Consider the following 23,483-nt stretch of genomic DNA (forward strand, 5'->3'; position numbering starts at 1 on the left):
ACTACTACATGTCCTCTTGTAATGACACATTACGCAATATGACAGTTTTTGTGGGGTTGGTTAAGGATATCTCCACTCCTGGGATTCTTTGCTTTTCTGTGAGAGGACATAAAATGGCATCACAAATTGGTGTCCAGAAGATGTTTTTGTTTTGCAGGTAGCTAGCTATGTTAGCTACCTGTGTAGGGCTTTGGTTATTGTTGTTGTTTTATATTAAACGTACGGGGTCAGCCCTATGTTCCCACATTTCTAAGGATTTTTTTTTCACTGACAATTTTGAAAATTAGGCCCAATGTTCCCACAGACCTATGTTCCCAGATTTATTTTGAAAAATGAGTCCCGATGTTCCCACAGCCCTATGATCCCCCATTTCTAGATTTGTTCTGAAAATTAAACCCTATGGTCCTTCATAGCTCCTTCAAATCGCCAGCTACGGAATGGTGAACCCTTAACTACTGTAGGGCTGTGGGAATATTGGGCTGTGGGAACATAGGCACGCTCCCAAACTTATTGGACCATGTCTCGCTTCAGGTTCTCAGAAGACACCACAGATGAGTGGATAAGGAGGTTTGATGGGACCGGTGTCCCAGTTGGACCAATCAATAATATTCAGCAGGTGTTTTCAGACCCTCAGGTAAAAGTCACCCACACCCAAACTAGGGCTGAACGATTTGGGAAAATAATCTAATTGCGATTTTTTTACCAAAATATTGCGATTGCGATTTAATATGCGATTTTTTTTTTTATCCTCTTTTTTTCCCCAACAAAACGTAATGAATGATTTAAATATGACCAACACAATATTAGATACATTTTTACATTTTTATTTAACTGCTCATTACAGAAACAAGAACAACAAATTGGTGTCAAAAAAGTCATTTTAAGTATGAACACTAGGCATGCACTTAAACACTCTGCAAAATGTATCATCTTAAAAAATATATATATTTTTTTTTTTTTTTTTTTTTTTTTTTTTTTTTAGACCAGGTTTTTTAATCGCGAACGTTGCGGTTAGAAAATCGCGTTCTGTCATATCGCGATTAAATCGCAAATGCAATTAATCGTTCAGCCCTAACCCAAACACACACACCTAACACCTCAAGTTGGTAAACAGGTGTAGGTGCAAAACTGATGGAATAATCTTGGTGTAACACTGCAAATCATTACCTGGTTTTGTACTACTAATGTTTTACCATTACTCTACTAAGGCCCCTAATTTGAAAGGGTAGGGTGCATTTGGCTCGCAAGACACACACACCACTGACGTCATACACACACATTATAAGTCTAGCACACACACACACACACTGACGTCATACACACACTATAAGTCTAGCACATACACACACACTGACGTCATACACACACTATAAGTCTAGCACATACACACACTGACGTCATACACACACTATAAGTCTAGCACATACACACCACTGACGTCATACACACATAAGTCTAGCACATACACACACACTGACGTCATACACACACTATAAGTCTAGCACATACACACACTGACGTCATACACACACTATAAGTCTAGCACATACACACACACTGACGTCATACACACACTATAAGTCTAGCACATACACACACACTGACGTCATACACACACTATAAGTCTAGCACATACACACACACTGACGTCATTCACACACATTATAAGTCTATGCGCAAGCAGTGGGCCGCCCCACTGCCTGTGCATAGACTTATAATGTGTGTTGAGCAGATGTCTGTTGAGCAGAATTGAACACAAGATTTAGTGCACAGGTAAAAAGTCATTAGTTTCAGGGTGTCACTGAATTTGTGTTTTCTAAGCTAATCATACCAAGAGGAATTTTGATGTGCTGTGATGACAACAGCATGACCTAAGCATGTTATGAAAATCAAACAGTTAAATTGTCAAATAATGAAATATTTCTTGATGGATGATTGATAACAGCCCGACACAAATCTAGCCTGAATATTGCCAAAAATGTCACACAATAATTCTAATTCTTTATTTGGATAGTGTGCCTACTGGGAAGGGAAGGGTAGAGTATGTGTAACATTTCAACAATTCATTGGTGGAGATTCAACAATTTAGCTGTTTTCCTTGGTATGTAGATGTTCAACAAATTATATGTAAATTATATTTGACAATTCATGAACATACCTACATATTGTATTAAATTTGAATAAGTCACTCAACCTATACTGTACTGTTCAAGAATGTACGTACAAATATTCAGCAAACATTTAATTCATCTTTGTTGAAACAGCATTTTGTAATGCTCAACATTTTTACCACGTGTATTATTATCTCTATTATTGATGTTGATGATTAATGAGATTTCAATTGCATATTCCAATACTGGTTAAGTAAACTTCTCCACTCCTTTCTTATTTCTTTCAATGTTATTAAACATTCAACATTCAAAACAAACATTAAAAAAAATTCTTCACTGAATTAAAATTTTCCTCAAATCTTCAAATCTTTTCAAAATATATTTTTGTCATAAATGGCAATCTGCCTGAATCTTACAGAAATTGGCTTTTCAGGTGTTATGGTGAAAGTCAGTGTGATCACAGCTGTCATAATTTCAAGCAGTAGTCCTAACACAGGGAGAAATATTGCATCTGGTACTGGAACTATTCCTTTAATGATAAAAAAATGTATAAATGTAAATAAAATGTAACACTCAAAACAGCTAGTTAGGTTTTGGAAAACAATGTTGGTTTGTAGGACAAAGATGATGTTGAAAATGTTTCCAGTACAGTACAGATTGTGCCTGGGAAGTAATGCGTGTGTTTGTCTTCTGTTAGGTCAGTCACAATGGACTCATACTGGAGATGGAGCACCCCACATCAGGCACGATCCAGGTACCAGGTTAGTCAAAACACATGCATGTCTCAGGTTGCTATCTCTATTTGTTAGAACCATGGGATGTGCATCATCCTCAAGTGACCAGGGAACTTGGGGTCTTCCAACAGGTCCAGAAACTTTGGGTATATTCAAAGCAATTATACTTTTTTGTACTACTTTGTTTTTTGTAGTAAATACAGTGCATTTATGCCTCAAAAACAGCACACTGAAGACAGACAGCACTATACTTTAGGCACTGCACTGAAACCTCAGCCCTCGTATGCAGCCCTCCCTGTGTAAAGACCTGGCACCCCCAGGTCCAACAGCGCCACTGAACCCTCTGAGCAGGGACGCCAGTCTTATATAATCTTACTTTCCTCACCTCTTTCATTTCCATACAAACTCTCTGTTCTTAAAATAATTGCTTTCAGCATTTGTATAGGATATAACACCTCCCCTAAACACTCCATGTCGATCAGGGAAAGGGGCTAGGAATGAGCTTCTTTTTGACAGCTGGAAGTTCTTTTGCGTTGCCTGTGGATTCTGTGCGCACACGGACACAAATCCAGGTGTACGAGAACGCGCATTTAAATTAAGAATCAGTGGCATTCCTCATTCGGGGAACACCGCTAAGAAAACTTTGGCAGTTTAAGAACACATTTTTACGCATTCATGAATCCTGTTGGGATCTTTCTTAGGGTTGGTCTTACGAAGTTCGTAAGAAGACATTTAAGAACACACTTAAGAAAATGTTCCAGAATGGGATGTTTTTACAGCCATTGGCATGAGTGAGCAAAGGTTGCGCTGTAAAATGTTGGTTAGTAAACATCAATTTTATAAACAGATACATTTAAGTTAGCAGTTTACAGTAGGTAACATCGCCATTTTATCAGTATTAATGCCTTAGCATAATGTGACATGGAAGGAGATGAGGAGGAAGAGGAAGAGGGAGAGTCTGCCCAACATGATGTTTGGGAATGTTGTTTATGTTAAGTATGTTTCGTTGAGTTATAGTTGGGTGACATGGTGCATGGGAATTTTAGCAAAGGTGTCAGGATACAACAACAGTGCACAACTGGCTGGCCTCCAACCAGAGTATAGAATCGTCTACACTGTGTGGGGCAGACCAGATATATCCTTCTGAATCACTATGCATGTGTTAATGGGTATATATCCTTCTGAATCACTATGCATGTGTTAATGTGGATATATCCTTCTGAATCACTATGCATGTGTTAATGGGTATATATCCTTCTGAATCACTATGCATGTGTTAATATGGATAGATTCTTCTGAATCACTATGCATGTGTTAATATGGATAGATTCTTCTGAATCACTATGCATGTGTTAATGTGTAAAGATTCTTCTGAATCACTATGCATGTGTTAATATGGATAGGTTCTTCTGAATCACTATGCATGTGTTAATGTGTATAGATCTGCAATGGAGACCATAGTGTGAGGAGCTTTCTTGAGAATAGCCTTTCACCTTTTTCCTTTTAGGCCACTAATATATTATGTGTTGTTGTATATTTTATGTTTATGTTGTATTACATTATATCATATGCCATGTGTAATTGTACATTGATGTTTACTGCCAATTTAATTATGTGTCTAATACATTATATTTAACTGTGTTGTTATTAATTTATAATAAAGGCATTCATGTAATGTAATGTAATGTAACACCAACAGCAATATGATAACAAGTTGAAGTAAGTAGGTAGTAGACAGTTTTTATCCAAAGAAAATAATTGCGTATCCTTTCTTTCTTAGGTCCAGCTGTTCGCTTCAGCAACTTTGAATTTGACAGGCCATTACCGCCTCCTGTTATTGGTCAGCATACTGTGCAGGTTCTTAGAGACACTCTGGGATACAACGATGATGTCATACATGAGCTTTTGAAGCTGAAGACGATTGAACAGCATGAAGTTCAACTGTAGTGTCTGAAGTCTCCTGCAGTCAAAGACAGGAAGCCCTCAAGAACCACGAAGCCATGGCTGGGAAAATGTCACTACACCATGAAATGATTTTTGATAATAATATGATACTAGCAATATGATCATCCCAGGAGTTTGTGAGTGGGGCTTAGGATATTTTTTATCCTGTGTTTTTGTAAATAATTTCCAGGGTAATAATCATAGCACCAACCATTCATTTTGCAATTACACAATATGGACCTATACACCTGTTTGAAATGTGAGAAATACTGTATTACCTCGTCTTACCGGTGTGTACAAACTCATTTGATATTAACCACACTGAATGTATTGAAAAATGTCAATGTCAAGGTGTGTCAGTTTTGATTTTCGAAATTCAAAATAGTGAATTGTAGTCCAACCTACTTTTGAGATCACATCCCGCCATAAGGCTCTCATTACCAAGATATGTTTGCAAGCTTTCACACATTCTAGATTGAATATTTGACATTTTCCTTTAAAATATTGAGTTAGAGTGTAGGGTATGAGGAGAATTTAGAAAACTCTTGAACCTTATTCTCTTTTTTGATCTTCTTTCCAAAGACAGATTCCATGCCACTTCTCAGCTGTAATACTCACAGAAATCCCTTTATATTAGTTAGATTAGATCATTCATAACACATATTACTTTTGCCAATCATGTAAAAAAAGAAAACTTTTCCCTATACAGATATTATTTATTTCATATAGAGAAATAGCTTTGTTTGTATTGTGAAACCCCCCAAAACCCCTTTGCCCACTGAGAATGTAAGATAAGGTTTCCTTCCCCATAATTCATGGTTCTCGATAAAGTGCGATTTATCAATTTTCATTTGCCCTAATTTTGTTAAAATTAAAGGAGCCATATTAATTATATTTTCTATACTATATTTTCTAGATCTGGACATACTACATAATACCTACCTATATATTTTATTCCAACTGGGATCCACTTAAACATACTGTCTCTGACTTCTGTTCCTTGAGGAAAAACTCCCCCAGAGTTCTCCAAGCGGGGGATGCCCTCTGCTCGTCAATAAATTGGGAAGTCTACTCATTCTGTGTGTGTGTGTTGCCTGGTCTTTAAAAACCTCTACGACACAGTGGCTTTGTCAGCAGGATTTCTACCTCTGGGACGTGAACAGGAGGACTGAAGAAGGGATCCTTAAAAGCCGGCTAAGGGGAACCCTCTGAGGTCTCGGGGAAAAGCCCATTTAGTGGCTGATAATCAGCCACATGGGTCCTTGACGGGTACCCAGATCTGTGAGTACAGCCCATAATTATATTACATACATTATCTACATTAATGTGGTTGAGGCTATGTAGCAAGGATCTTAAAGGATTCACAGGTATGGGCTAGGTACAAGCCAGTTTAATTACTCTATTATGATGTCACAATGGCCCAATGTAAATCTATGGGAGAAATTGACCATTCACAAAAGCCCCGCCCCCTTAGTTACTTTTGCTACGTCCGACAAAACTCCCAGGACTGTCAACCCAAAAGCCATGGCGAGGACCGGGACAAGCGCTATATCTGTCAGTGTCAGTGATTCTTTTTGGAGTAATACCTCTGCGATAATACCTCCAGATCAAGGCAAAAGGGACTGCAATATGCAGTGGAAGGATATATCCATATTCATTAAATGCAACCAGCACAACCTTGTAGACCAGTCATGTTCTTGCACTGCTGCGTAAGTTCTGTATCTAATATTTCAAGGTAGCTTCTGATAATCTACACATATTCTTTATTACAGTGCATGAAATGCCCTGTATTGTTAATCCTAGGCTTTTTATACTTCTTCTTATTATTACAGTGGACATGACGAAGGAGAACCTTGTCTCTCCTTATTTACATTAAACTCTGCTGTGATGATAATGATAATAATAACAATAATCATAATAATGATGATACTTAATGATGACTATCACTACTCATAATCATAATACCAGATCAGCCTAGCTATCTCTGGTATGTGGAATCATAAATGTAGTTCCTCTGATGTATTTATTGTTCACCCAGGTCTCTGTCCTGTTTGCTCCTGCTGTCCTGGCCTCTGTCTCCTCTGCTGTGTTTCTCAATGATTTTTATTTATTTTTTTAGATTAGATTCAACTTTATTGTCATTGCACAGAGTACAAGTACTGAGACAACGAAATGCAGTTTAGATAGATAGATAGATGGATACTTTATTAATCCCGAACGAAATTTAGGTCATCCAGTAGCTTATACACTTAATTTAACTCACAAACATACATACACAAATCATCCAATGAGCAGTGGCTGCTGCTCCTGTGGCTCTGTGCTCCTCCCATCTGACCCATCCTGCTGGTGCTGGCTCCTCCCATCTGACCCATCCTGCTGGTGCTGGCTCCTCCCATCTGACCCATTCTGCTGGTGCTGGCTCCTCCCATCTGACCCATTCTGCTGGTGCTGGCTCCTCCCATCTGACCCATCCTGCTGGTGCTGGCTCCTCCCATCTGACCCATTCTGCTGGTGCTGGCTCCTCCCATCTGACCCATTCTGCGGGTGCTGACTCCTCCCATCTGACCCATTCTGCTGGTGCTGGCTCCTCCCATCTGACCCATTCTGCGGGTGCTGACTCCTCCCATCTGACCCATCCTGCTGGTGCTGACTCCTCCCATCTGACCCATTCTGCGGGTGCTGACTCCTCCCATCTGACCCATCCTGCTGGTGCTGACTCCTCCCATCTGACCCATTCTGCTGGTGCTGGCTCCTCCCATCTGACCCATCCTGCTGGTGCTGACTCCTCCCATCTGACCCATTCTGCGGGTGCTGACTCCTCCCATCTGACCCATCCTGCTGGTGCTGACTCCTCCCATCTGACCCATTCTGCTGGTGCTGGCTCCTCCCATCTGACCCATTCTGCGGGTGCTGGCTCCTCCCATCTGACCCATTCTGCTGGTGCTGGCTGCTCTTGCTCTCCTCTGTTCGTCTCCCATCTTCTCCGTTCTCCATAATCACCATCTCCATTTCTCCGCTTGCTGCATCCTGATTGGCTACTGCATATGATTCAGAACCTGTCAGACAAACAACAGCAGACACCTGATTGGCTACTGCATATGATTCAGAACCTGTCAGACAAACAACAGCAGACACCTGATTGGCTACTGCATACTACATACTGAAGCCAGCTTTACATTATTGTGTGGTTTCAGAGCTGACGGCAGCTTTACATTATTTGTATGGTTTCAGCCACACGCTGCCCCCTGGTGGATGTCGCACTGCTACTGCTATGGCATTAGAGTAACCTGTATTGTATGATCTGTCACACTTATGAACCATGAAAATGCTTACATATAATGTTTGTCGTAAAAATGCTCACGTATGACGTCAAACATGCTAATATTAGCAGATAATTGTCATGTTTGCTGAAACATTATGTCGTGTTTGCTGAAACACTATGTCATTATTGTCATTATGTCCTGACAGAAGTACATGAGAAAAGATAATCTGTGGAAAAGTCAGGATCCTCTGGCTCCACCCAGTGTTCCTAATACCATTTTAAAAAATGCACCGCAGCCAAATAAAAAAAATCAATCAGAGTCTAGAGGAGTGTCTGGCGCAGTGTCAATCACGGCCCGTGCACACGCTGTTGGTAGCCCTGCTCTCTGCAAGGGCACGTTAGCTTGTTTCCGCGGCTACGCCTATATACAACTGGGCAGAAACACAGAGTGCAGAAACACATAGTTTAATTCAAATACCTCTGCCTCTCCTCCACACTGACATAAAATCACTACTTTCATGAAATCAAACTGCCCCATATTATGAACATTAAATGAGCTCTTTCAGATTTGGCAGATGGCAACTCTTTTTCTGAACAAAGCACCAGACATCATCATTCATGCTGTTGCAACAAAGCAGAACAACCCAGAAACACTAACCTGCCACAAGCACCAGTAGCACCAAAAGACTGCCAAACGCTGCTATACCGATATACCACATCCAGCTGTTTGCAAGGGGGGCTGCTGACTGATCAACATCATCTGTGAGAGGAAAGGACATGGGTTAAACATGCATGGGGACGTGGAGTACTAGCAGCAGGATGAGGTTTGTCAGTGCGAGGTTGAGTATTTGAAATCTGCACATCCTGGCTGACTTTGGGTTATTTTTAAGTAACTGATTGATTGATTGATTGATTGATTGATTGATTAACTACTTGAGTGATTGGATGCAGTGTTGCTAATTTAAGCAATGAAGCGTGACATAATCCTTACCATCTCCTCTCATCTTCACGAGTATGGTAACATTGCTCGGCTAATGAGTTCCTTTATTATCGGACACAACACACTGGAAGGTGGTGTTGTTGTCGCGCTCAGAGACGTTGAGTAACTCCAGACTGAAGTTCCCAGCATGCAGCTCGCTGCTGAAGAGACGGGTCCTGTTGATGTAGGGGGGGGGGACTGATGTGTGAACTCCTCCTTGCCTTTGTTAAAGAGGTGAACCACCTGGTCCGTTTGGGCTATTTGCCAGTAGACCCGTAGCTGACTCAGAGAGTGAGGTGGGTGTGGAAGCAGACAGGGCAGAAGTACACGCAGGCCGACGGCCACCTGCAGCAGGGTCTCAGGGGGAGCAGCCTCCCCAGCCTCCTCAGACTGGGTCTCAGGGGGCGGCTCGTGGGAACCTACTGCTCCTGAAGACAGAGGATGACTCACTACATTACTGTCAGACAAACAAACTCTCCAATTTACAGGAATGTGTGGGCGCCTGTGGGAGTGTGTCTGCCAGTGTGTGTGTGTATGTGCCTGTGTGTATGTCTGCCAGAGTGTGTGTGATCAGTAGTGGGAGTTCCTTTACAGACTTAATTATCTCTCTCTCTCTCTCTCAGCCTTACACACCAACACACAGAAACACACACCAACACAACGGCCGCACACACACTGACTGACACACACACAGAGAAACACACACATACATACCACACAGCCTGCTATCTAAGACAACAACTTTTTAAATGTGGGGTCCGTGGTGATAGGAGAACAGAGAGCTAGAAGAATGTAGGGAGCAACTTGTTTCATTTGACATAATGCGATACACTTTTGGTTAAAGTGGTTCACGTTCTTCCAGCTCTCTGACCATGCTGATAAACACTGACAAACCAACAAACCACAACACACACACACACACACACACACACACACACACACATAAAAACAGTCCAGTCTCACCAGAGCACGCGGTCCTCAAGAGCAGATAAATAGTGAACAGCACGGCCCCCTGTCTGCAGCACATTCTGGAAGAGCCAAACAAAACCACACAAGAGTCACGGAACGCTAGATGGACCACACAGTAAACACACACACACACACACACACACACACACACTCGCCTCATACCTCTCTGTGTGTGGAGTCTAATGGAGAAAAGGCAGGACGATGCAACGGATTCACAGGAGGGTCGAATAATTTTAGGAACTCTGCTCTCATTGAACATAGTCAGAGCAATGACCATGTTGCGGCGCTCAATTTAACGCCATAGCAGGTTGCGATTAAAGGCCACTTATTGACGCGCATCAGACATTCATAAACATGTTTCATTCTATACGACCTGATTATGTCATTGTTTAAGCTACATAGCCTGCCATCAGTTTTCTTCAATAGGCTAATTTAGAAGGAGTAATAGATATTTGACCGGCTTATCATTAAAATGAATACTCTGCCGGTCACTTTGACCGGCAACATTTTTTTCTAGCAAGAACCTCTGCCCCGCGCACATATTCAGCATATAACACTTGAAACTGTGAAATTGTCAGGGAAGGTCACTAACCGCCGCTGCCACACCCCTTCCCCCTGCGTGCATATTCAGCCTATAACACTTCAAACTGTCAGGGTAGGTCACTAACCTACCTGTAGCTATTTTTGGCAGTGTAATTATTTTGCTGAATATGGGTATACATGAGTATTTCTCGCAATGTGACTTGGCTATTCAGACTATTTATGATTTCATGTCTATTTATAGCTCCGTTTGAAAATGTAATGGGCTTTTTCACTTTGAAAACGCAAATCGAATATTCTTCCCGCGTACCCCCTCAACTACTTTGCGTACCCCAATTTGGGAACCGATGATCTATACTGATAACTGCACATATTTAAGGCATTGCAAGGGGGTCCGCGACATGAGCCTATGTTGATCATTTCACCATTGAATTTTTTAATTTTTTATAAATTCGCTTTGATATTTCAACACATTTTCAGATTACTCTTGAATATCGTGAAAAATATCGAAGAAATTACACTGACAAGTGCTACAGGCAGAATATCTTTGCAGGGGGAGGGGGCGTGGCGGAGGCTGCCGATGTATCCTGATAATTTCACATATTTAAGTGTTGTAGGCAGAATATCTGTGCAGGGGGAGGGGGCGTGGCGGCGGCGGTTACAAACACGCATGCGCGTGGAGGCACATCAGTGGGCCGCAAATTACTTTCTAGTCAGAATGGTGGTCCCTGGGACAAAACCAGTTGAAAACCCCTGCCGTAGAGGTAGGCGTGTATATATATCTATAGACACCTGGGGTCCTTACACCGGTATGTTGTCACTCTGCTGCTGGCACTGGTGTGATGAAGCCATGATGTGGGTGCTGTCTTGAAGTGCGAAGGTATGTCGAAGCGTTTTCCTTCTCGATTCTGATTTCACTGCGGTTTAGCATACTAAGGAATGTTTGTTTCAATAGTGTGTGTGTGTGTGTGTGTGTGTGTGGAGGAGCAGACGCTGACCGAACCGTGGTGTACCAGTGTTTGCGTGACTATTTCCGTATGCAAGCACCCGCTTGGTATTGTGGCTGCCGTGGGGTACCTGCTACAAACGTAGTGTTCCTCGCAAACTGTAACGTGAGCGGCAGGTACGTCTTGAGTTATGCTCTGCCCGCAGTTGTGTAGCTCATTTTCTCTTTGTTGCCCTGATGAATGTGCGTAGATACGGGCGCATTGGTGCTATTTCTTATGGCGGTTTAATAGTAGGCTTGCCTTTATATTGACCACTTTGTCATATGGCATATTTATCCTGTAATGTGCGCTGACTGAATCTAGATCACGAATTGTATTGACAATGAAATGTGACCGACCAGTATTAATTGTCTGTTTATGTTTTTAGACTTGTTCAACTGCAACCGGCATTGTTGGTTGCTGTTCTCTACGGGTATGATTGTGGTGTTGCTCATAGCCTAACTCGATTCCCTGTCGAAGCGTCCTTGAGCAAGACACTGAACCCCTAATTGCTCCTGATGTGCAGTGTGCCATCAGTGTAAATGTAAAATGTGTATACATCCTTGTAAGTCGCTTTGGATAAAAGCGTCTGCTAAATGACTAAATGTAAATGTAACTTGTTTTTTCCTCTAGCCTGTTGATCGTAGCTATTATTGTAAGTGAGAGTGCATGTATTGTACATCACAGGCTAGAGTGGTTTCCTTTTTTTTCTTTATTCCTTTGTTTTGTCCCCCCTTCCCTCTCGTGTAGCCAGCCTCGGTGGTGGTGGAGCCAGGGTAGCATATAGGACCCTTTTGGAAGGCAATCTTCCTAGTTCCCCTTCTTGCACTCAATGAGTAGCTTAGACATCTGACGTGTGGTTGTCTGAATCCTAAGGCCGTTAAATCAAGTTTATCAGTGTGACATGAAGTTGCTGTGAATTGTGAATTCTAAAGTCCTTAAATCAAGTTTATCAGAGTGACATTAAGTTGCAGTGTGCAGTGTGTTGAGTGATGGCATCTAGGGAGTGAGCCCGGGACGCCGGATCTCACTGCTGAACCCTCTGGAGGTGTCGTGGGTCAATCAGCGAAACATCGAAGAAGGAGGGCGGCCACTTGACAACCCATAGGATGCCATCAATCATTCAACCAACCCACGGAGTCTCGAGTATGCAGAAAGGGATATTAACACCTTGTCCTACATAACAGATCTGTCTATAGATAGTGATCACGTGTGATATTGGGACCCTAACCCTTCTATTGGTGTTTCTCATTGGCTCCTCTGGCTCCTGTGCTCTGTGATTCCCCCCTGTATTTACTTGTTTATTTATTTTACTCTTACCTGTTGACCAACCAAACCAACACCTCTATACCATACCATGTATTAATAAAGATTGTATTTTTATACTTTTCTAAGAACCTGCACACCCGCTCTGCCCCTGTCCTGCTTGGGTGGGCCTGGGGGCTGAGCGGGTGAGAGAGACAATGCCAGACTCGACAGGGAGGTTGCCCTGCCAGACCCGGTGGCGCACCTCTTAGTTCTCTCGATCCTGTGATGCTTTCCATGGACCACTTGGTGGATGGGAAACAGATACTAGTGTGAGACTAAAGACTTCTGATGGCGTGCTTAGTCCGTGGGCTGTGGGTTAGGGTTAGAAATGTGGGAACTGTAGGAACATAGGGCCTAATTTTGTAATGAATATTAGAAATGTGGGAACATAGGGCTGTGGGAACATAGGCACCCTCCCATGTTAAGAGGGTTCCTTAAGCTAGAGATAGCTAGGATAGTTAATAGCCAGGTTAACTGCTCCATAGAATCCCGTTATATAGTCTGGTAGGAATACACGACACCGCTTACTTTAAAACGGCGTATTCCAACACTGAAAACCATGCTTTTTCAAAAACGCTGCCCTAGGCGGATACATTTTAAAACTGAAGTTTTCAGACGTTCGGTTGTCATGGTACTGGGGGTAGCTTGCGCTCAAGAGGCTATAACGTCGAAATAAACATGGAAGGTGAAATTAATATGCTGCTCTGTCTCTACAATTTACTTAGTTTAGTTAGTGTACTTCGAGTACAAGTACTTTTCCTGAATAGATACGCCTTACTCCTACGCAGAAGGCGAGCACTGTACTCGGTGTGCTTGAACGATGGGTGAAGATAGGGTTTAAACCATACAATGAGCGGCGATTCTGGGTAAGACAATTTTGTATATGCCTATATTAAATTATATATCAAATATAAACATTTTAAAAAATCTCTGATGTTCGTATTTTTCAAATTTCTTGCACGCACATAGTTTTCATTTAGCAGCTGATATGTCATGCTAAAACACCTCTTGTTTCGTCACTAATACATAATTAGGCGCACTTTACGCATCTCCTCCCATCTCTTTGCGAAGAACACCCACTTTCCCTTATATCCTCCCAGCAGCGATAATCTGTGTTTTTATTCAAGTTTTTATCCGCTATTTGCGCAGAAATTACGCCTGAAATTCGCCCTGTTCATATGGTTATGAAAACAACCCTGCCGCATGAATAGCCTCCAGCAATACTGGACCAAGGCTATCCCAAGTGTAACCTAGGTTAAAATAGCCATAAACAGATTCTTGAATAAATAACAATATAAATATTTTTGAATAAATATTCTGACATTAGAAATAATGCCCATGATTTAGTCTAATAAATAGGATTACAAATATTTCCTTTCAATATTTATTCTACTCTTAAACTAGTCAGCCAACCAGAATGGCTGGTTGCAACTTCCTGTCGAGAAGAACGCTAGTCAGAGAAGAACGGAAGTTGAACCTAAGGGCTGAAACACACCAAACGTGTTTTTAAAGACGCAGCCGCTTCAAAATCGCCTTGGCAAAGTGCGGCGGCCAAAACAGCCTGGTGTGCCTACTAAGCGGGGCTGCGAGTGCAACCGGCGATCAAACATAAAACAAAATTAATTCAAGCAGACGTCGAGCTCTTGCTATTGCTGCGTTGTGGGATGAAGAGGGGGGAAAAGCCGGAGGTTTTGGGTTCACAAAATATTACAAAAAAGGAAACGGCATGGTGAATACCACCATCTGTTCCGCGAGTTGTGTCTGGATGGCCAGCGCTTCCAGAACTACTTTCGGCTGAGCAGGTGTCAGTTCGAACATCTACTACAAATGGTGGGGCCAAACATGGCTAAGCAAGAAACAAACTGGCGGGAGACAATCAGCCCAAAAGAAAGGCTGTGTATTTGTCTCAGGTGAGTTCTTTCCAATAAATACAAATATATTGTATAGATTAGATTCAACTTTATTGTTATTGCACGTAGTACTCAGCACTCAGAAGTGCAAAAAAGCAGAAAGGTGCAGAGTATGTACATATGTATAGTGGTAATATATAAATAAATAAGATATATACAGTATGAAATAAGATTAATGCAGTATGAACAGTATTAATAGTATAACTTTTTCTCCCATACATACACTTTTTTGTGGTGGGCCACTACACTATCAACATCAAATCTGTAGGAAGCACTAAGCTACAAAAACATATAAGTATAAATGAGCATTGTTTTGTGAATTGCAGATATCTTGCCACTGGAGACTCCTTCAGAAGCTTGGGGTCCAGGTTTCGTGTAGGCTTCTCTACAGTAGCTGGCATTGTAGTGGCACAGTGGCCACAGCCATCTGGGACTGTCTGGTCGCTGAATACATGCCAGTACCAACTGGCAGAGAATGGAAGGAAATAGCAGAAAACTTCCATCGACTCTGGAACTTCCCAAATTGCCTCGGCACAATCGACGGAAAGCATGTGCAAATCCAAGCCCCAGCCAGCACAGGATCCCTGTTTTCCCACTTTTCTGTTGTGCTGTTGGCTGTGGTGGATGCGCACTACCGCTTCCGTGTGATTGACGTTGGGGCTTATGGGAAGGCCAGCGATGGAGGGACCCTGGCTGCGTCTGCCTTTGGGCAGGCCTTGTATTCCCAGACCCTTCAGCTCCCCGCAGATGTCCCTCTCCGTGGTGCTGAGGATCAGAGCCCAATCCCCCATGTGTTTGTGGCAGATAAGGCGTTTCCTCTGCGCAGGGAGCTGATGCTACCCGGGACAGAGGAGGGTGTTCAACTAGCGGCTGTCCCGGGCCAGGAGGATGGTGGAATGCACCTTTGGCATTCTGGCAACACAGTGGCGTCTATACCGGAGAGTTCTGGGGGTGTCTCCACTGGTTGCAGAGAGGGTGGTTAAAGCTACCTGCATCCTCCACAACTTGTTGCACTGGGAGACAAAGGAAGACCAAGATCATCCCACCCTATCCTCTGTTGAGCAGTGTGCTGTCCAGCACCTGGATCGTCTTGGCAGCAACAATGCCTCGAGAGAAGCCCAGGCTGTGAGGGAGAACTTTACAACCTATTTCTCCTCTCCAGCTGGTGCTGTCGACTGGCAAGACGACATCATTTAAAAATTACTATTGTAAAGAAATTTAAAAAACATACAATCTAAATGCCTCTTTGAAATTATTTTATTCACATTCATTACATTGTGTGTGTGTTGTAATGAAGTCCAAGGCTTATGATCCACCAAATTCGGCTTCATGCAGTAGCTTTTGGAAGCCCATGCGGACTTTCGATCTTGTTATGTTGTCCAGCCTCTGGAATGCAGGCAAGAGGCTCAGCAGAAAGTGTTCATCCTCGTTGGTCGGTGTATTTAAGGCACCAAGGATGCTTTGTTGATAATCAGTCAATGGAGCGGCCATCCTTTTATTGACAGCAGTGGAGGTTGAGGCCTTTTGTGAATAGGGATGGGTTCTCCTGGGTGTGTGGGGATTGACTCTGCTGTGTCCTCTTGCACTGCTTGAGAGATGAGGAGAGGCTGCTTCAGGGTCGGGGATCCCGGCCTGTCTCCTTTTATTTCAGTACCCATGCTTTCAAGGGACAGCTCCTGTTTGACATATAGTGTGTAAAAACATGTAAATCAGTTAACTTAGCTCATTGCATGCAAGGCTCAAATGCTGGTAAGTAAACACATTCTAAATGAACCATGGTGTAAAGTTTTATGAATACAACTCCCCACCCTTCCATTTATGTTAAGTCTCTTTACTATGGTGTCAATTACCTGGGGGGATTGGGCCAGCGCAAGGTCATTCATAGGAATGAGAGCAGGACCTATCTGTTAAAGTTACATAGCAAGACAAAAAACAGTTTGTTCAATAAATTAAATAAAACTGCAGTTAATAGATTTGTGAATTGATACATGATAAAGTCCAACAAATCCCTACTTCTGTCTCTTTATCATCATGGTCCATGTTGGAAGTTGTGGCCCTCTCTTGCACCTGGGGTTCCATGAAAGACATGATTTCCATGTACTTCCATCTCGTCTCTCTGCCACCCTCCGCTCCACTTTTTTTTATCCTTTCCTCTCTCCTTTCCCTAATATACTAGTCTCTGAAGTATTTCCATTTCTTCTTGCATTCTTCCACTTCACACAAACACACACACAAAAGTTAGCGAACCTATTTCAAAAGGCATTTATAAAGGGCATTTTACTCACCAGAGAGATGCACCTGGTTGCTCACAGAACTCCACGCATTGGATCTCCTATTTGTGTTAGCGTAATATTTTGATTTGGAATTATAAAGTTCCTTATAATCGAATACCGCTAAGATTAAATTCTCATAAATCTTTAACATCGCCATTGTCAATTGTATTGCATCAAAACAGAAGTAAAACAGGAAGAAGGTAGTAAAGTAGTAAAGCCCGCCTCTTACCTGATCTGATTGGCTGCCTGGGCCGAGTGTGACATTGATGAGCGGTGCGCCTCCGCACCTTGCGCTGGAAAGTTGAGAATAGTTCAACTTTTAAGCACACCTAAAAAAACGCTAGAAAGACGCAACGCGCGACGGAGAAAAGGTGCGCCGTACCATAGTAAACAATGCATTTGCTAGCGTCACGTTTTTAGAAACGCGTTTGGTGTGTTTCAGCCCTAACGGTGCAAATCCATGACAACGTACCACTGTTTTGGCCGACGCGACTGAAAAAAGTTGAATCCTATGCAAATGAGGAGCGATTTTCCCCGACAGCGGCCAATCAGATTGTTTGGTGTTGTCTCTGACGGTTTGAAAATTGCAGGACTGTGGCATCGTTTGGTTGTTTAATTTGCTAAAAAGAAAGGCTTGGATGGCCTTGTAAGGGCTTGTTGTTGTTCCTGATATGTTATATATTTAATCCTGGGCTTATTTGAACAGTATGACAGTTTTGATATAAAGACAAGTGACTAGATAGCCTACTAACTGGCTAGCCTGCTAACTAGCTCACTAGTCCAGTCTGTTATGCTATTTCCACACACTACACCACGCCCACTCAAAGCGATGGAAGCGCATCGTTACGTGTCATGGGTTTGCACCGTAAAGCTAAGGAAATTAACCAGTGAGAAAAATAGTAGCAATACGCGTGAAACTTTTTATTTTCTTTGATTTGAATATGTGTTGTGTTATATTCTGTCTGCAAAGGTAGACTGTGGTTTATTTAACCATTCTATAGGAGAGTTAAACCGTGTATTATCCGGATTGTTCGGAGCCACGTTACCGCTGGCGAGCCTCCCATATTGAGAAGACCCATCGCCCATCGCATCATCATCACCTTGCATTCAAAACAAAGACTCTTTCATCGGATTTGCGGTAAGACTGTGTAAAGCCTTCGGTAATTTCGTTGCAAGAGGATTCGTTTGGACTTTGATTTGCGGTAAGTGAGGACTCATTGAAATGTAAATGGAACATCATCTGCTTAATTCACACGTGGATTTCACTGGTTGCTAGCAAGTTTTAATTAATTGACTATTGTATATGGTCTATTTTATCAGGGGTTTTCAACCAGGGGTCCGTGGCCGGCATTGCAGGGGGTCCGCGACATGAGCCTATGTTGATCAGTTCACCATTGACTTTTTTTTTTTTATATAAATATACCTGGGCCCGTCGACATATTTATGTCTGAATAGCCAAGTTGCATTGCCCAAAATACTGATGTAGACTGTTAGATTTGGGCATTTTTCATATACTTTCAACTCATATGAGTTCCTCCCCCACAAGAATGTGTCACATTCTCGCTACCTTCATTAACACACAAATGGTCAGCAAGACCCTTCCTGTCTGCTGATATTCACACCTTTCATATATAGGTAGCCCAGCATGCACACAACCAGACCACAGACACACCCATTATGCTAAGTTGTGTATTCTATTGACTATAACTGAAATGTAATTTGTATACTGAGTGTGTTGTGTTGAAGAAAGGATGCCGTAGAGACACCAACCGCTACGACCGGTGAGAGAACGGAGCAAGGAGAATTGAGGAGACATCGCGGCCTGTGGAGTCAAAGGCCAACCAGAAGACAAACTACACTATGGACCATACCTCCTAATATCTCCTTCTCTCTCTCCATCATAGCGTGTTGTGTGTGCTCGAGGTCTGGTACATAGAATAAACCGACATCACTATCAGACGGCATTTCATCGAGTTCTTTGCTAGAATCACGCAACCGCAACTAACGTCAGAGCTAACATAGAGGTCTGTTATATAGTATAGCAGTGGTGTTTTAACGGGAAATCTGTTAAGCTTTCCACCCATACCAACGATATTCTTCAAGACCCATATTCAGCGAAGAAATTACACTGACAAGTATTATAGGCAGAATATGTGTGCAGGGGGAGGGGGCGTGGCGGCGGTTACAAACATGTAAAAGGGTACGGGACTGTAAAATGTTTTGGGAATCCCTGGCACATCAGTGGGCAGCAGATTATTTTCTGGTCAGAATGGTGGTCCCTGGGACAAAACCAGTTGAAAACCCCTGTATTATATGATTGAATTGCATTGTTACTGAAATTAGCATTTAACTTGATGCTTGATCTTATTCAATATACGTTCATAGCCGTGACATTTATGTTGAAATGTTCCACCTAGTGGGGACATCTTGCTGTAATCTTTTGACCTTCGTCTGTAAAGCCTGAAGGCGCGAGTAGGCAAGCGGCAAATGCTTGAAGTGGCCGACTATTTTTCAGCATATCGCCAACGCTGGGCTGGGTCAGAACGCCATCATGTATTCCTAGTTGCAGAGAGTGCGCCATACAACCAAAGCTAGTGAGCTTACTGTCTTTCATCGCTTTCGCCATATTTCTGGCATCATCCCTTACAACAGCATGGACTTTGGTATCTTCCATGTCTCAAACATTTTCTCAAAAGTCTCTGATATAACATTTGCGGCATGGGAGCCTGTGAACTCCTGGGAGTGTAACACTGCTTTCACCAGGTTAAACTTTGTGTCGATCCACTGTGCCGTGAGGCTAAGCCTACTCACAGGGCTGCAGTCTGAACTCCAAATATCAGTGGTGAAACTGATGGCAGGGACGTCTCCAGACAGTAGATGATGGATGTGGTCAGCCACAACGCTGTATAATTTGGGTAGACAGACTTCGGCCAAATGACGGTGACTGGGCAGTGTGTAGTGGGGCTCCATATACTCCTCCAGGCCTCGAAAACCCACATCCCCCACTACAGAGAAAGGCTGGTCGTCTAATGCGATGAACTCCATAACTTTCTTATTGAGGTTTTTAGCTTTGACACTATCCGTGGGGAATTTATTCCCTTTCTCAAATGCTGCTATTGACTGAGTTTTGTAATTACTGGTGGATTGAATTTTCTTGGTAGCCATAGCATCTGTCCGCTTCTTATCAGCTTTCAGGAATTCATTGTATCCATCAATGTGTCTGCTTTTTAAATGACACTTCAAATTTGTGGTGTTGAAGTCCTTCGATGTATTACCCCCTCTTGAAATGTCGGCTAAACATGTCCTGCAGATAGCTAAACGGCGATCTTTCTCTGACACAGTGAAGAAATCCTACACAGCTGATGCTACCGACATTGTTTCTGCTGTTCTGAGGCGAGATATTGTTGCGTGTGAAATCAACTTTTTTTTTTTTAGATTGAGGCGAGATATTGTTACGCGTGAAGGTATCTAAAAAACCCAGTTGATTTCGAATGGTCTTTTAAGATAGCGTGTAACGTTGGTATGACAACGCTGAAAGAAAGTTAGGCTAATGTAACGTAGGCTAACGTGCTAATGTTAGAAAATTGGCTGACTGATGCCTCGCAAATCACATCAACCATTATTGCTGGTTACAATAACGGTGTAATTGGAAAGTACAGTGTCTGTTTCTCGGTAACTTTTGAAAAATCTAAGTGAGAAAACACCAAAACATGTACATTTACATACAAAACACAGCCCTCAGCGGAGTTTTGGTCCGCCATCTTTGTTTACAATTTGCAGTGCCCGGAGGGAGCTGGCGCATAGATGTATGGTTAATAGGCAGCATCAAGTCTGCATCGATGACCTCACCTTGAACATTTTTTTGAGATTTTTTTAAAGATTTGAAGGTGTCTTATAAACACGGAAGAGATAGAATAACGGATTTTGAACGTAGTAAGACAGCATTTTAAGAGTTTTCGAACACACCCTGTATGTAAACATGAAGCACGTGTAGTACCTGTTGTGCACGCATGTGAACATCGGCCAGTGCCATCGGTGAAAGTCAAGTTTATTGCCGATGACATTAAACGAGGCGAATATCGGCCGATACATCGTGCACCACTAATAACATAGCATAACTAGCTATGTTTCTAGATAACTGTAGCCTGACGATGTCATACTCATAATTCTAGTCAGAATATGAGTCTGATATCGCTCCATTGGGCTGTGATTATGGGGCGTGTTTCAACCGAACCAGGAGAAAAAATGCCTCTTCGCTCAATTGGTTACCTACACCCAATCAGAACAACGTAGTATGTGACAGGGCCAGCTGATAAATTAAACTTTTACTGGATCCCGTAGGAAGGAAGGCAAAAACATTCTTTCGATTGACAAATGCCTTAATCGCGTTTCTCTGTTCCTCTTTCAAAATGAATGCACTGTCAATGTCTAAATGGACTCGAATCTATACATTTCAGCTCTCCAGCGGCAGCCATGTTTGTTGAAAACGAATTCAACTCGTGTGTTGGTGACGTGGTTGGTTACGTTACTGTTGATCATCTGTCCATCATCGTATAAAGCCCGCCTTGACAATTTGATTGGTACGGCAATGTCTGGGCCGCAGATAATTTCTCCTCAATGGAGTAATGCCAGACCGAACTTCCCAACCAAAAAATGTGTGGGCGGGGCTAAGTTCGGTCTGGTATCCAGGCTAAGATAACTGTCTAACAGCTTTTGCCATTCCCCCGAGACGAACATTTGAATGATGTCAAAGTAAAAGTCCTATACTATACTGTGTTTATTTCCATAACAACAATACAAGCAATATACATTTTCATTAACTAAATAAGCAGAGGGCGGAACAGCCTATTTTGCTACATTTTTGTAGTCCTGGTAATCTTTTGTTTGGCATGTTGGTAAGGTTATTTAGAGGACCATTTCTCAATGGTTTTGTTCTTTAAAGAATGTTTATTAATTATTTATTTTTCAACAAATAACTCAATTATAGTTACAAAGAGGGAAATTTGCAACTTTTTATCGCAACTTTCACTTGCTCCCGCAATTTCATCGCAACAAACGCCTAAAAAACACTTTCACTGCAACTTTTTGGAAAAGCCCCCACGAAATCAGTAATTTTAGGCCGCAACTATCACAAAAAAGCCTGCGAAATCCTGGGGGGACTGACTTATAATTAGAAAACATATATGTTCTCGAACGGCTATTGTTGAATTATATTTTTTGTTTCTTTGTTTTTTACAGATACCTTGCCACTGGTGATTCCTTTAAGACCATCAGTTTCATCTACCGTGTGGGACACTGCACAGTAGCCAGAATCATTGACGAGGTGTGCAAGGTCATCTGGGACTGCCTGGTGAATGAGTTCATGCCTGTGCCAAAGAAGGACAGCTGGCGTGCCATCGCTGATGGATTCCTCCAAGAGTGGAATTTTCCAAATTGTGTGGGATCCATCGACGGGAAGCACGTCGTTGTCCAGGCTCCCTCCAGTTCCGGATCGCTGTACTTCAACTCCAAGCACACATTCTCCATTGTGTTGCTTGCGGTCGTAGAAGCAAACTACATATTCCGGATGGTGGATGTGGGTGGGTATGGCCGGAATAGTGATGGCGGAACTCTGTCCAACTCCCCTTTCGGTCAGGCCCTGAGGGATGGCACGTTGGACCTGCCAGATGACCGCGCCATTCCGGGTGCAGAAAACAGGGGCCCAATGCCATTTGTTTTTGTGGCGGATGAGGCCTACCCACTGCGCTGTGACCTCATGCGACCCTTCCCTGGCACGAACCTCGCCACAGGCAGGCGGGCATTTAATTACCGGCTCAGCCCTGCCAGGCTGATTGTGGAGTGCGGCTTTGAGCTCCTCTCCAGTCAGTGGAGAATGTATAGGAGGATCATTTCGGTCAAAGCCGCAAAAGCCGAGGACTGTGTTAAGGCCACCTGCATCCTCCAAAACTACATGAGGATGACAAGACCGAGGAGGACAACCATAGAGCCTGACACGTCTGGGCGGGTGGAGGGATCAGCAGGTCTCGTGGATGCACATCCGCGTCAGAGAGAAATTCCCTGCCTATTTTAACGCAGAGGGTGCTTTAACCTGGCAGCCACCACCGTAACCTGTCCCACCAAAACCAAAGGCTCTTTTAAGAGCCACCCATCTTTATCATTAAAAGCATTTCCTAAAATGTATAAGCTGGTATTTATAATATGTAAATGATAGAACGACAATACTTTGATTTTCTTTAACCTGTACATCTGTTTATTACATACAGTATATACAAAAAATGGGTGCTCAGGGTGCTGCATTGAGCTCTTGCTGGGCCTCATAAACCCTCATATAAAACTCAAATTTCAGCGCTTGTTGCTTGGGCTGAGGCAAGCGTTCCAGCATCGGAATAAGGCCTTTGACTTTTTCTTTATTCTCGCTCAGAGGGGTTCGATTCTCCATTGCTGTCAGTACCCTGTCCTCAAACAAG

General features: G+C 42.7%; 2 protein-coding genes across 3 annotated transcripts in view; both read left to right on the forward strand.

Moving 5' to 3' along the window:
- sugct (succinyl-CoA:glutarate-CoA transferase) overlaps window positions 1-5,865 on the forward strand; it is a 59,330-nt gene extending 53,465 nt beyond the window's left edge. For both annotated transcript variants that reach the window (XM_031583789.1, XM_031583791.1), the window contains 3 exons: window positions 532-634; window positions 2,809-2,872; window positions 4,626-5,865. In XM_031583789.1, the coding sequence (XP_031439649.1) occupies window positions 532-634; window positions 2,809-2,872; window positions 4,626-4,792 (334 nt within the window). In that variant the 3' untranslated portion in view covers window positions 4,793-5,865. The remainder of the gene's footprint in view (window positions 1-531; window positions 635-2,808; window positions 2,873-4,625) is intronic.
- A 16,266-nt stretch (window positions 5,866-22,131) lies between these two features.
- LOC122133636 lies at window positions 22,132-23,086 on the forward strand. Its single transcript, XM_042710232.1, has one exon. The coding sequence runs from the start codon at window positions 22,379-22,381 to the stop codon at window positions 23,084-23,086; it is 708 nt and encodes a 235-aa protein (XP_042566166.1). The 5' UTR covers window positions 22,132-22,378.
- Window positions 23,087-23,483: the final 397 nt, after the last annotated feature.

Source organism: Clupea harengus, chromosome 17, assembly GCF_900700415.2.
Source record: "Clupea harengus chromosome 17, Ch_v2.0.2, whole genome shotgun sequence".
Lineage (NCBI taxonomy): Eukaryota > Metazoa > Chordata > Actinopteri > Clupeiformes > Clupeidae > Clupea > Clupea harengus.

Bases quoted from the DNA above. Each gene is read 5' to 3' on its own strand.
- LOC122133636 (XM_042710232.1), top strand. From the start codon at position 22,379: ATGCCTGTGCCAAAGAAGGACAGCTGGCGTGCCATCGCTGATGGATTC.